This window comes from Hyla sarda, chromosome 3 (genome assembly GCF_029499605.1).
Source record: "Hyla sarda isolate aHylSar1 chromosome 3, aHylSar1.hap1, whole genome shotgun sequence".
Classification (NCBI taxonomy): domain Eukaryota; kingdom Metazoa; phylum Chordata; class Amphibia; order Anura; family Hylidae; genus Hyla; species Hyla sarda.
This window is the reverse complement of record NC_079191.1, coordinates 431,189,279-431,205,350: the sequence shown is the minus strand read 5'-3', so window position 1 is coordinate 431,205,350 and position 16,072 is coordinate 431,189,279. Positions and strand designations below refer to the sequence as shown.

The window sequence follows — 16,072 nt, the reverse complement described above, 5'->3', positions numbered from 1 at the left end:
TAACAGTAGTATTAGTATAAGGGGTATTAGCAGTATTCCTGTGATGTATTATATAGCAGTATTAGTATAAGGAGTAGTAGTAGTATTCCTGTGATGTATTATATAGCAGTATTAGTATAAGGAGTAGTAGTAGTATTCCTGTGATGTATTGTATTGCAGTATTATTAGTATAAGGGGTATTAGTAGTAGTATTCATGTGATGTATTATATAGCAGTATTAGTATAAGGGGTAGTAGTAGTATTCCTGTGATGTATTATATTGCAGTATTATTTGTATAAGGAGTAGGAGTAGTATTCCTGTGATGTATTATATAGCAGTATTAGTATAAGGAGTAGTAGTAGTATTCCTGTGATGTATTATATTGCAGTATTATTAGTATAAGGGGTATTAGTAGTAGTATTCCTGTGATGTATCATATAGCAGTATTAGTATAAGGAGTAGTATTCCTGTGATGTATTATATAGCAGTAGTATTAGTATAAGGAGTAGTAGTAGTATTCCTGTGATGCATTATATAGCAGTAGTATTAGATTAGTATAAGGAGTAGTAGTAGTATTCATGTGATGTATTATATAGCAGTAGTATTAGTATAAGGAGTAGTAGTAGTATTCATGTGATGCATTATATAGCAGTAGTATTAGTATAAGGAGTAGTAATAGTATTCATGTGATGTATTATATAGCAGTAGTATTAGTATAAGGAGTAGTAGTAGTATTCATGTGATGTATTATATAGCAGTAGTATTAGTATAGGGAGTAGTAGTAGTATTCATGTGATGTATTTTATAGCAGTAGTATTAGTATAAGGAGTAGTAGTAGTATTCCTGTGATGTATTATATAGCAGTAGTATTAGTATAAGGAGTAGTAGTAGTATTCCTGTGATGTATTATATTGCAGTATTATTAGTATAAGGAGTAGTAGTAGTATTCCTGTGATGTATTATATTGCAGTATTATTAGTATAAGGAGTAGTAGTAGTAGTATTCCTGTGATGCATTATATAGCAGTAGTATTAGTATAAGGAGTAGTAGTAGTATTCATGTCATGTATTATATAGCAGTAGTATTAGTATAAGGAGTAGTAATAGTAGTATTCATGTGATGTATTATATAGCAGTAGTATTAGTATAAGGAGTAGTAGTAGTATTCATGTGATGCATTATATAGCAGTAGTATTAGTATAAGGAGTAGTAGTAGTATTCATGTGATGTATTATATAGCAGTAGTATTAGTATAAGGAGTAGTAGTAGTATTCATGTGATGTATTATATAGCAGTAGTATTAGTATAAGGAGTAGTAGTAGTATTTCTGTGATGCATTATATAGCAGTAGTATTAGTATAAGGAGTAGTAGTAGTATTCATGTCATGTATTATATAGCAGTAGTATTAGTATAAGGAGTAGTAGTAGTATTCATGTGATGTATTATATAACAGTAGTATTAGTATAAGGGGTATTAGCAGTATTCATGTGATGTATTATATAGCAGTAGTATTAGTATAAGGAGTAGTAGTAGTATTCATGTGATGTATTATATAACAGTAGTATTGGTATAAGGGGTATTAGTAGTAGTATTCCTGTGATGCATTATATAGCAGTAGTATTAGTATAAGGAGAAGTAGTAGTATTCCTGTGATGTATTATATTGCAGTATTATTAGTATAAGGAGTAGTAGTAGTAGTATTCCTGTGATGCATTATATAGCAGTAGTATTAGTATAAGGAGTAGTAGTAGTATTCATGTGATGTATTATATAGCAGTAGTATTAGTATAAGGAGTAGTAGTAGTATTCATGTGATGCATTATATAGCAGTAGTATTAGTATAAGGAGTAGTAGTAGTATTCATGTGATGCATTATATAGCAGTAGTATTAGTATAAGGAGTAGTAGTAGTATTTATGTGATGTATTACATAGCAGTAGCATTAGTATAAGGAGTAGTAGTAGTATTCATGTGATGTATTATATAGCAGTAGTATTAGTATAAGGAGGAGTAGTAGTATTCATGTGATGTATTATATAGCAGTATTATTAGTATAAGGAGTAGTAGTAGTATTCATGTGATGTATTATATAGCAGTAGTATTAGTATAAGGAGTAGTAGTAGTATTCATGTGATGCATTATATAGCAGTAGTATTAGTATAAGGAGTAGTAGTAGTATTCATGTGATGTATTATATAGCAGTAGCATTAGTATAAGGAGTAGTAGTAGTATTCGTGTGATGCATTATATAGCAGTAGTATTAGTATAAGGAGTAGTGGTAGTATTCATGTGATGTATTAGATAGCAGTAGTATTAATATAAGGAGGAGTAGTAGTATTCCTGTGATGCATTATATAGCAGTATCATTAGTATAAGGAGTAGTAGTAGTATTCCTGTGATGCATTATATAGCTGTATCATTAGTATAAGGAGTAGTAGTAGTACTCCTGTGATGTATTATATAGCAGTAGTATTAGTATAAGGAGTAGTAGTAGTATTTCTGTGATGTATTATATAGCAGTATTAGTATAAGGAGTAGTAGTAGTATTCCTGTGATGTATTATATAGCAGTAGTATTAGTATAAGGAGTAGTAGTAGTATTCCTGTGATGTATTATATAGCAGTATTAGTATAAGGAGTAGTAGTAGTATTCCTGTGATGTATTATATAGCAGTGGTATTAGTATAAGGAGTAGTAGTAGTATTCCTGTGATGTATTATATAGCAGTAGTATTAATATAAGAAGTAGTAGTAGTATTCCTGTGATGTATTATATAGCAGTAGTATTTGTATAAGGAGTAGTAGTAGTATTCCTGTGATGTATTATGTTGCAGTATTATTAGTATAAGGGGTATTAGTAGTAGTATTCATGTGATGTATTATATAGCCGTAGTATTAGTATAAGGAGTAGTAGTAGTATTCCTGTGATGTATTATATAGCAGTATTAGTATAAGGAGTAGTAGTAGTATTCCTGTGATGTATTATATAGCAGTATTAGTATAAGGAGTAGTAGTAGTATTCCTGTGATGTATTGTATTGCAGTATTATTAGTATAAGGGGTATTAGTAGTAGTATTCATGTGATGTATTATATAGCAGTATTAGTATGAGGGGTAGTAGTAGTATTCCTGTGATGTATTATATTGCAGTATTATTAGTATAAGGGGTATTAGTAGTAGTATTCATGTGATGTATTATATAGCAGTATTATTTGTATAAGGAGTAGGAGTAGTATTCCTGTGATTTATTATATAGCAGTATTAGTATAAGGAGTAGTAGTAGTATTCCTGTGATGTATTATATAGCAGTATTAGTATAAGGAGTAGTATTCCTGTGATGTGTTATATAGCAGTAGTATTAGTATAAGGAGTAGTAGTAGTATTCCTGTGATGCATTATATAGCAGTAGTATTAGTATAAGGAGTAGTAGTAGTATTCATGTGATGTATTATATAGCAGTAGTATTAGTATAAGGAGTAGTAGTAGTAGTATTCATGTGATGCATTATATAGCAGTAGTATTAGTATAAGGAGTAGTAATAGTATTCATGTGATGTATTATATAGCAGTAGTATTAGTATAAGGAGTAGTAGTAGTATTCCTGTGATGTATTATATAGCAGTAGTATTAGTATAAGGAGTAGCAGTAGTATTCATTTGATGTATTATATAGCAGTAGTATTAGTATAAGGAGTAGTAGTAGTAGTATTCCTGTGATGTATTATATTGCAGTATTATTAGTATAAGGAGTAGTAGTAGTAGTAGTATTCCTGTGATGCATTATATAGCAGTAGTATTAGTAGAAGGAGTAGTAGTAGTATTCATGTCATGTATTATATAGCAGTAGTATTAGTATAAGGAGTAGTAGTAGTATTCATGTGATGTATTATATAGCAGTAGTATTAGTATAAGGAGTAGTAGTAGTATTCATGTGATGCATTATATAGCAGTAGTATTAGTATAAGGAGTAGTAGTAGTATTCATGTGATGTATTATATAGCAGTAGTATTAGTATAAGGAGTAGTAGTAGTAGTATTCATGTGATGTATTATATAGCAGTAGTATTAGTATAAGGAGTAGTAGTAGTATTTCTGTGATGCATTATATAGCAGTAGTATTAGTATAAGGAGTAGTAGTAGTATTCATGTCATGTATTATATAGCAGTAGTATTAGTATAAGGAGTAGTAGTAGTATTCATGTGATGTATTATATAACAGTAGTATTAGTATAAGGGGTATTAGCAGTATTCATGTGATGCATTATATAGCAGTAGTATTAGTATAAGGAGTAGTAATAGTATTCATGTGATGTATTATATAGCAGTAGTATTAGTATAAGGAGTAGTAGTAGTATTCATGTGATGTATTATATAGCAGTAGTATTAGTATAAGGAGTAGTAGTAGTATTCATGTGATGTATTTTATAGCAGTAGTATTAGTATAAGGAGTAGTAGTAGTATTCCTGTGATGTATTATATAGCAGTAGTATTAGTATAAGGAGTAGTAGTAGTATTCCTGTGATGTATTACATAACAGTAGGATTAGTATAAGGAGTAGTAGTAGTATTCCTGTGATGTATTATATAGCAGTAGTATTAGTATAAGGAGTAGTAGTAGTATTCCTGTGATGTATTATATAGCAGTAGTATTAGTATAAGGAGTAGTAGTAGTATTCATGTGATGTATTATATAGCAGTAGTATTAGTATAAGGAGTAGTAGTAGTATTCCTGTGATGTATTATATTGCAGTATTATTAGTATAAGGAGTAGTAGTAGAATTCCTGTGATGTATTATATTGCAGTATTATTAGTATAAGGAGTAGTATTAGTAGTATTCCTGTGATGCATTATATAGCAGTAGTATTAGTATAAGGAGTAGTAGTAGTATTCATGTCATGTATTATATAGCAGTACTATTAGTATAAGGAGTAGTAATAGTAGTATTCATGTGATGTATTATATAGCAGTAGTATTAGTATAAGGAGTAGTAGTAGTATTCATGTGATGCATTATATAGCAGTAGTATTAGTATAAGGAGTAGTAGTAGTATTCATGTCATGTATTATATAGCAGTAGTATTAGTATAAGGAGTAGTAGTAGTATTCATGTGATGTATTATATAACAGTAGTATTAGTATAAGGGGTATTAGCAGTATTCATGTGATGTATTATATAGCAGTAGTATTAGTATAAGGAGTAGTAGTAGTATTCATGTGATGTATTATATAACAGTAGTATTGGTATAAGGGGTATTAGTAGTAGTATTCCTGTGATGCATTATATAGCAGTAGTATTAGTATAAGGAGTAGTAGTAGTATTCCTGTGATGTATTATATTGCAGTATTATTAGTATAAGGAGTAGTAGTAGTAGTATTCCTGTGATGCATTATATAGCAGTAGTATTAGTATAAGGAGTAGTAGTAGTATTCATGTGATGTATTATATAGCAGTAGTATTAGTATAAGGAGTAGTAGTAGTATTCATGTGATGCATTATATAGCAGTAGTATAAGGAGTAGTAGTAGTATTCATGTGATGTATTCTATAGCAGTAGCATTAGTATAAGGAGTAGTAGTAGTATTCATGTGATGTATTATATAGCAGTAGTATTAGTATAAGGAGGAGTAGTAGTATTCATGTGATGTATTATATAGCAGTATTATTAGTATAAGGAGTAGTAGTAGTATTCATGTGATGTATTATATAGCAGTAGTATTAGTATAAGGAGTAGTAGTAGTATTCATGTGATGCATTATATAGCAGTAGTATTAGTATAAGGAGTAGTAGTAGTATTCATGTGATGTATTATATAGCAGTAGCATTAGTATAAGGAGTAGTAGTAGTATTCATGTGATGTATTAGATAGCAGTAGTATTAATATAAGGAGGAGTAGTAGTATTCCTGTGATGTATTATATAGCAGTATCATTAGTATAAGGAGTAGTAGTAGTATTCCTGTGATGCATTATATAGCTGTATCATTAGTATAAGGAGTAGTAGTAGTATTCCTGTGATGTATTATATAGCAGTAGTATTAGTATAAGGAGTAGTAGTAGTATTTCTGTGATGTATTATATAGCAGTATTAGTATAAGGAGTAGTAGTAGTATTCCTGTGATGTATTATATAGCAGTAGTATTAGTATAAGGAGGAGGAGTATTCATGTGATGTATTATATAGCAGTAGTATTAGTATAAGGAGTAGTAGTAGTATTCATGTGATGTATTATATAGCAGTAGCATCAGTATAAAGAGTAGTAGTATTCCTGTGATGTATTATATAGCAGTTTCATTAGTATAAGGAGTAGTAGTAGTATTCATGTGATGTATTATATAGCAGTAGTATTAGTATAAGGAGTAGTAGTATTCATGTGATGTATTATATAGCAGTAGTTTTAGTATAAGGAGTAGTAGTAGTATTCATGTGATGTATTATATAGCAGTAGCATTAGTATAAGGAGTAGTAGTATTCCTGTGATGTATTATATAGCAGTTTCATTAGTATAAGGAGTAGTAGTAGTATTCCTGTGATGTATTATATAGCAGTATCATTAGTATAAGGAGTAGTAGTATTCCTGTGATGTATTATATAGCAGTTTCATTAGTATAAGGAGTAGTAGTAGTATTCCTGTGATGTATTATATAGCAGTAGTATTAGTATAAGGAGTAGTAGTAGTATTCATGTGATGCATTATATAGCAGTAGTATTAGTATAAGGAGTAGTAGTAGTATTCATGTGATGCATTATATAGCAGTAGTATTAGTATAAGGAGTAGTAGTATTCCTGTGATGTATTATATAGCAGTATCATTATTATAAGGAGTAGTAGTAGTATTCCTGTGATGTATTATATAGCAGTATTATTAGTATAAGGAGTAATAGTATTCCTGTGATGTATTATATAGCAGTATCATTAGTATAAGGAGTAGTAGTATTCCTGTGTTGCATTATATAGCAGTATCATTAGTATAAGGAGTAGTAGTATTCCTGTGATGTATTATATAGCAGTATCATTAGTATAAGGAGTAGTAGTATTCCTGTGATGCATTATATAGCAGTATCATTAGTATAAGGAGTAGTAGTATTCCTGTGATGCATTATATAGCAGTATCATTAGTATAAGGAGTAATAGTATTCCTGTGATGTGCGCAGCTCTGGAGCAGGGATGAGGAGGAGGGATAACAGGGAGGAGGAGGAGGAGAGACTCAGCACAGTCTTCTCTGTCGCCATCTGACCCCACAACCCTCCACAACTTCCAGGACTCACATCTCCTCTGAGGGCAGAGCTGAGGGCACCATGGACATCAAGGAAGGGGACACAATAGAGAAGGGCGCAGCCAGTGGGGTGGTGGTCCAAGTGAGGGAGAAGAAAGGACCCCTCAGAGCTGCCATCCCCTATATGCCTTTCCCTGTGGCTGTCATCTGCCTCTTCCTCAATACTTTTGTGCCAGGGCTGGGTAAGTGCCATCTTATTTATATCATGAAGGGTGATGTGGGGTGATAGGCAGCTGTGGGCAGGAGAGCCCGTCCGGAGCCTAGAGAGCTGGGCTCCGCTCCCACCATCCACCTGTTCACTGGAAAGTTTGTTTCATGATGAAATCTGTTTATTCCGGGCAGAATTGTTACACAGGTGTTACTGACACAATGTAACAGACCGACAGCACTGATAGAATGTGACAGCACTGATACAATACAATACTGATACAATGTAACACTGATACAATATAATACTCATACAATGTAACACTGATACAATATTATACTGACACAATGTAACAGACTGACAGCACTGATAGAATGTGACAGCACTGATACAATACAATACTGATACAATGTAACACAGATACACTACAATACTGATACAATGTAACACTGATACAATATAATACTGATACAATGTAACAGACTGACAGCACTGATAGAATGTGACAGCACTGATACAATACAATACTGATACAATGTAACACAGATACACTACAATACTGATACAATGTAACACTGATACAATATAATACTGATACAATGTAACAGACTGACAGCACTGATAGAATGTGACAGCACTGATACAATACAATACTGATACAATGTAACACTGATACAATATAATACTTATACAATGTAACACTGATACAATATAATACTGATACAATGTAACACTGATACACTACAATACTGACACAATGTAACAGACCGACCGCACTGATAGAATGTGACAGCACTGATACAATACAATACTGATACAATGTAACACTGATACAATATAATACTCATACAATGTAACACTGATACAATATAATACTCATACGATGTAACACTGATACAATATAATACTCATACGATGTAACACTGATACAATATAATACTCATACGATGTAACACACTGATATAACTGATACAAGGTAACATACTGACAGCACTGATACAATGTAACACACTAATACTGTATAACTAATGCAATGTAACACACTGACAGCACTGATACAATATAATACTGATACAATGTAACACACTGATATAACTGATACAATGTAACACAAAGAGAACTAATGAGATGTAATACTGATACAATGTAACACACTGATACATTGTACCAATGGTAGAACTGATACAATGTATCACAGTGATATACCTAATACAATGTATCACACTGATATGTAAAATACTGTTGCAATGTAATAAACTGATAGACTGTAACACACTGATAAAACTGATACAATGTAGCACAGGGATAGGAATGATAAAATAACACACTGATACAATGTCATATGTGGATAGAACTGATAGAATGTAACACTAATAGAAGTTATACAATATAATACACTGATAGAATGTAACGCACTAATAGAAGTTATACAATATAATACAATGTAACACTAATAGAAGTTATACAATATAATACACTGATAGAATGTAACGCACTAATAGAAGTTATACAATATAATACACTGATAGAATGTAACGCACTAATAGAAGTTATACAATATAATACACTGATAGAATGTAACACTAATAGAAGTTATACAATATAATACAATGTAACACTAATAGAAGTTATACAATATAATACACTGATAGAATGTAACGCACTAATAGAAGTTATACAATATAATACACTGATAGAATGTAACACACTAATAGAAGTTATACAATATAATACACTGATAGAATGTAACACTAATAGAAGTTATACAATATAATACAATGTAACACTAATAGAAGTTATACAATATAATACACTGATAGAACTGTAGCACATGGATAAACATTACTGACAAAATACTGTAATATCACTGATATATTGTAGCTCTAGGACACAGACAAGACTGATGGAGCACACTAATAAAATGTACCAACCTGATGTGACTGATCCCGTGTTGCAGTCCTGGATATAAGGTGACACAGTGTGCGCACTATAAAGGCAATGCAGTTCATCACATATTTATAGAAGAATTCACATGAAACTGGTAGAAGATTCTTATTACAGATGACACTTATCAAAAGACGAGCTGTAATATACAGGTTTATAGGATTAAGAAAAGGAGAGTCCTGCTAACTCCTCCCACACACAGTGATTGACAGCTAACTCCTCCCACACACAGTGATTGACAGCTTACTCCTCCCTCACACATTGATTGACAACTTACTCCTCCCACACACAATGATTGACATCTTACTCCTCCCTCACACAGTGATTGACAGCTTACTCCTCCCACACACAGTGATTGACATCTTACTCCTCCCACACATAGCGATTGACATCTTACTCCTCCCACACACAATGATTGACAGCTTACTCCTCCCACACACAGTGATTGACAGCTTACTCCTCCCTCACACAGTGATTGACATCTTACTCCTCCCACTCATAGTGATTGACATCTTACTCCTCCCACACATAGTTATTGACAGCTTACTCCTCCCACACACAGTGATTGACATCTTACTCCTCCCTCACACAGTGATTGACAGCTAACTCCTCCCACACACAGTGATTGACAGCTTACTCCTCCCTCACACATTGACAACTTACTCCTCCCACACACAATGATTGACATCTTACTCCTCCCTCACACAGTGATTGACAGCTTACTCCTCCCACACACAGTGATTGACATCTTACTCCTCTCACACATAGCGATTGACATCTTACTCCTCCCACACACAATGATTGACAGCTTACTCCTCCCACACACAGTGATTGACAGCTTACTCCTCCCTCACACAGTGATTGACATCTTACTCCTCCCACACATAGTGATTGACATCTTACTCCTCCCACACACAGTGATTGACATCTTACTCCTCCCTCACACAGTGATTGACAGCTAACTCCTCCCACACACAGTGATTGACAGCTTACTCCTCCCTCACACATTGATTGACAACTTACTCCTCCCACACACAATGATTGACATCTTACTCCTCCCTCACACAGTGATTGACATCTTACTCCTCCCACACATAGTGATTGACAGCTTACTCCTCCCACACACAGTGATTGACAGCTTACTCCTCCCACACACACTGAGTGACAGCTTACTCCTTCCACACAAAATGATTGACAGCTTACTCCTCCCACACACAGTGATTGACATCTTACTCCTCCCACACATAGTGATTGACAGCTTACTCCTCCCACACACAGTGATTGACAGCTTACTCCTCCCACACACACTGAGTGACAGCTTACTCCTTCCACACAAAATGATTGACAGCTTACTCTTTCCACACACAATGATTGACAGCTTACTCCTCCCTCACACAGTGATTGACAAACTTACTCCTCCCTCAAAAAAGTGATTGACAGCTTGCTCCTCCCACACAGTGATTGACAGCATACTCCTCCCACACACCATGATTGACAGCTTACTCCTCCCACACACCATGATTGACAGCTTACTTCTCCCACGCACAGTGATTGACAGCTTACTCCTCCCACACAGTGATTGACAGCATACTCCACCCCCACACCATGATTGACAGCTTACTCCTCCCACACAGTGATTGACAGCGTACTCCACCCCCACACCATGATTGACAGCTTACTCCTCCCACACACAATGATTGACAGCTTTCTCCTTCCACACAGTGATTGACAGCTTAATTCTCCCACACAGTGATTGACAGCTGACTCCTCCCACACAGTGATTGACAGCTGACTCCACCTACACAAAGTGATTGACAGCTTAGTCCACCTACACAAAGTGATTGACAGTTTACTCCACCCACGCATAGTGATTGACAGCTTACTCAACACAGGCTAATCAATGTCTCTCTTAGGAGTCCTGTCAGAATTGACTGCTTTTTCCTGCTCCAAATAATATATAATATCTAGTATTGTGATATAACTGATACAATGTAACACACTAGCATTGTGATATAACTGATACAATGTAACATACTAGCATTGTGATATAACTGATACAATGTAACACACTAGCATTGTGATATAACTGATACAATGTAACATACTAGTATTGTGATATAACTGATACAATGTAACACACTAGCATTGTGATATAACTGATACAATGTAACACACTGGTATTGTGATATAACTGATACAATGTAACACACTAGCATTGTGATATAACTGATACATTGTAACACACTAGTATTGTGATATAACTGATACAATGTAACACACTAGCATTGTGATATAACTGATACAATGTAACGCACTAGCATTGTGATATAACTGATACAGTGTAACACACTAGCATTATGATACAACTGATACAATGTAACACACTGGTATTGTGATATAACTGATACAATGTAACACACTGGTATTGTGATATAACTGATACAATGTAACACACTGGTATTGTGATATAACTGATACAATGTAACACACTGGTATTGTGATATAACTGATACAATGTAACACACTGGTATTGTGATATAACTGATACATTGTAACACACTAGTATTGTGATATAACTGATACAATGTAACACACTTGTATTCTGTTGCACTGATACAATGGAACACACTAGTATTGTGATATAACTGATACATTGTAACACACTAGTATTGTGATATAACTGATACATTGTAACACACTAGTATTCTGTTGAACTGATACAATGTAACACACTTGTATTCTGTTGCACTGATACAATGGAACACACTAGTATTGTGATATAACTGATAGAATGTAACACACTAATATTGTGATATAACTGATACATTGTAACACACTAGTATTGTGATATAACTGATACAATGTAACACACTAGCATTGTGATATAACTGATACAATGTAACGCACTAGCATTGTGATATAACTGATACAGTGTAACACACTAGCATTATGATATAACTGATACAATGTAACACACTGGTATTGTGATATAACTGATACAATGTAACACACTGGTATTGTGATATAACTGATACAATGTAACACACTGGTATTGTGATATAACTGATACAATGTAACACACTGGTATTGTGATATAACTGATACATTGTAACACACTGGTATTGTGATATAACTGATACAATGTAACACACTGGTATTGTGATATAACTGATACAATGTAACACACTGGTATTGTGATATAACTGATACAGTGTAACACACTAGCATTATGATATAACTAATACAATGTAACACACTAGCATTGTTATATAACTGATACAATGTAACACACTAGCAATGTGATATAACTGATACAATGTAACACACTAGTATTGTGATATAACTGATACAATGTAACACACTAGTATTGTGATATAACTGATACAATGTAACACACTGGTATTGTGATATAACTGATACATTGTAACACACTAGTATTGTGATACAACTGATACATTGTAACACACTAGTATTGTGATATAACTGATACATTGTAACACACTAGTATTGTGATATAACTGATACATTGTAACACACTAGTATTGTGATATAACTGATACATTGTAACACACTAGTATTCTGTTGCACTGATACAATGTAACACACTTGTATTCTGTTGCACTGATACAATGTAACACACTAGTATTGTGATATAACTGATACAATGTAACACACTAGTATTCTGTTGCACTGATACATTGTAACACACTAGTATTGTGATATAACTGATACATTGTAACACACTAGAATTCTGTTGCACTGATACATTGTAACACACTAGTATTGTGATATAACTGATACATTGTAACACACTAGTATTGTGATATAACTGATACATTGTAACACACTAGAATTCTGTTGCACTGATACATTGTAACACACTAGTATTGTGATATAACTGATACATTGTAACACACTAGTATTGTGATATAACTGATACATTGTAACACACTAGTATTCTGTTGCACTGATACATTGTAACACACTAGTATTCTGTTGCACTGATACAATGTAACCCACTTTAGTGCTGATCAATGACCGTGTCCCGGACGTATCTAGCTGATTACATCTGACAAGAGATCAGCGGCGCGGACGGTGTAACCAGCCGTGGTTATGTATATGGATGAGGTTGTTGAGCAGAGGGAAGGTGTCGGTGCTATGTGTCAGGCATTAATATATAAACAATATAACCAGTGCACACAGCAGGATACGGCGGCTCCATCGTGTCTATAAATGGGATTATTTCTGGGACATGGGGACAGAGTAGACTTTGTGCTGTAGCTGGAACCTTATGATTAGGGGGCGATCATGATTGAAACTGGGTCACTGCTTCTTTAATATTCCTATGGAGGGGACTGTGATTGTTTCTAATGGCACAGATGTTGCAGAACTTCTTGTTGCAGAATCAGCTGAGCAAGTTTTTGGATCCCATTATACCCAACCACCAGGGATACTAAATATTAAAAAATAAACCATGGTGAATATAGGATATTTAACCCCTTTATTACCCTAGACCACCAGGGAATACTAGAAACAATAAAATATACCAAAGCGCACAAAGGATATCTAACCTCTGTATCACCCAAGAACACTAGGGATACTAGAAAGTAGAAAATAAATCAGAGTGGATAAAGGATATCAAACATCTTTACCACCCTAGACCACCAGGGACACTAGAAATAATAAAAAAAAAAAAAAGCCATGGTGGATAAATAATATCCTTTTCCACCCTAGTCCACCAGGAATACTAAAAATAATACAATAAACCAGTGTGGATAAAAGATACCAAAACCTCTTTACCACCCTAGACCACCAGGGATACTAGAAATAAAAGCATAAGCTATGGTTGATAAACAATATCCTCTACCACCATAGACAACCAGGAATGCTAGAAATTTGAAAATAAACCAGGTTGGATACAAGAAAACCCCTTTACCATCCTATACCCAAAAGGATACTAGAAATAATAAATTAAATAAGGGTGAATAATAGATATTTTTAACACCCTAGTCCACCAGGAACACTAGATATAATAAAATAAGTCATGGTTGATAAACAATATTTACCATAGATCACCAGAAATACTAGAAATTAGAAAATAAACCAGGATGGATAAGGAATATTTAACCCCTTTACCACCCTATACCACCAGGGATACTAGAAATAATAAAATAAATCAATGTGGATAAAAAAGATATTAAATCCCTTTATAACTTTAAATGAACAGGAATGCTAGAAATTTGAAAATAAACAAGGGTGAATGAAAGAATATCAAATACCGTAACCACCCTAGACCACCAGGAATACTAGAAATAATAAAAAGAATAAGGGTAAATACAGGACCCCATTACCACCCTAGATCACCAAAGATACTTGAAATAATAAAATAAGCCGCAATGGATAAACAATGTCAAACTCTTTACTACCTTAGACCACCAGGAGTACTAAAAGAGAAAAACAGACAGTGTTGATCAATGATATCAAACCCTTTTTGCCACCCTAGACCACCAGGGATACTATACATAATTCAAAAAACAGGGTGTTTAAAGGATATTAAACTCCTTCATCACCCTAGACCACCAGGGATACTAGAAATTTGAAAATAAACCAGAATAGACAGAGGATATCACTAGTGTTGAGCGTGAATATTAGCAATTCGAATATTTGTAATACAGTAACCCCCCGACGTGCGATGGCCCCGACATATGATCAAATCGGCATACGATGCTTTTATATGTCGGGGCCATCGCATTAACTGCTATCAGACAGCGCAAAATGCTTAAGCTGCTGTCTTATAGCAGTTTAAGCATCCCGGACAGGTTCACTTACCTATCCCCGCTGCTCCGGGTCCACTTCGCGATCCTCTGGCATTTTCTGCATCTTCTCCGGGGTCCGGGCCTTGCTTTCCGGCGTCGTTAATACATCGCTGCACACGCCCTCCCGGCGTCGCAACGTAATAACGTCACCAGAAAGCGAGGCCCGGACACCGGAGAAGATGCGGAAAAAGCCGGAGGATCCTGAAGAAGACGCCGGAGCAGCGGACAGCATCGGGAGCCCCTGGGACAGCATCGGGAGCGGTGAGGACCTGGTCCGGAGCGGCGGGGACAGGTGAGTATAACTTCCTATACTTTACATTGCACGGATCCCTCAACATACGATGGATTCGACAAACGATGGGTCATTTGGAAGGAATTACCATCGTATGTTGAGGGACCACTGTACATATTTTTTCCCACAGAACACATCACAGTGATCTCATCTCTCCCGGCTTCCAGCTTGTGATCTAAAGAAGACTTCTATATTATTTACTGTATTAGACTGGAGAGCGAATATTCACAAATAACGTCACTAAAATTAGACCCATTATCACTTCTGTATAGACCAAGAATATTAGGAGATAGATAGATAGATATGAGATAGATATATAGATAGATATGAGATAGATAGATAGATAGGAGATAGATAGATATGAGATAGATAGATAGATAGATATGAGATAGATAGGAGATAGATAGATATGAGATAGATAGATAGATATGAGATAGATAGATATGAGATAGATAGATAGATGATAGATAGATAGATAGATAGATAGATATGAGATAGATAGATATGAGATAGATAGATATGAGATAGATAGATATGAGATAGATAGATAGATAGATATGAGATAGATAAATATGAGATAGATAGATATGAGATAGATATGAGATAGATAGATCGATATGAGATAGATG

The 16,072-nt window shown here is 34.3% G+C and overlaps 1 protein-coding gene across 1 annotated transcript in view; it reads left to right on the top strand.

Annotated features, from left to right (window-relative positions):
• The first annotated feature begins 7,195 nt into the window (after positions 1 to 7,195).
• The window catches only part of STUM (stum, mechanosensory transduction mediator homolog), an 82,504-nt gene continuing 73,627 nt past the window's right edge, over positions 7,196 to 16,072 (top strand). Inside the window, exon 1 of the mRNA XM_056568489.1 lies at positions 7,196 to 7,425. Coding sequence (XP_056424464.1) covers positions 7,266 to 7,425 — 160 coding nt within the window. The 5' untranslated portion in view covers positions 7,196 to 7,265. The remainder of the gene's footprint in view (positions 7,426 to 16,072) is intronic.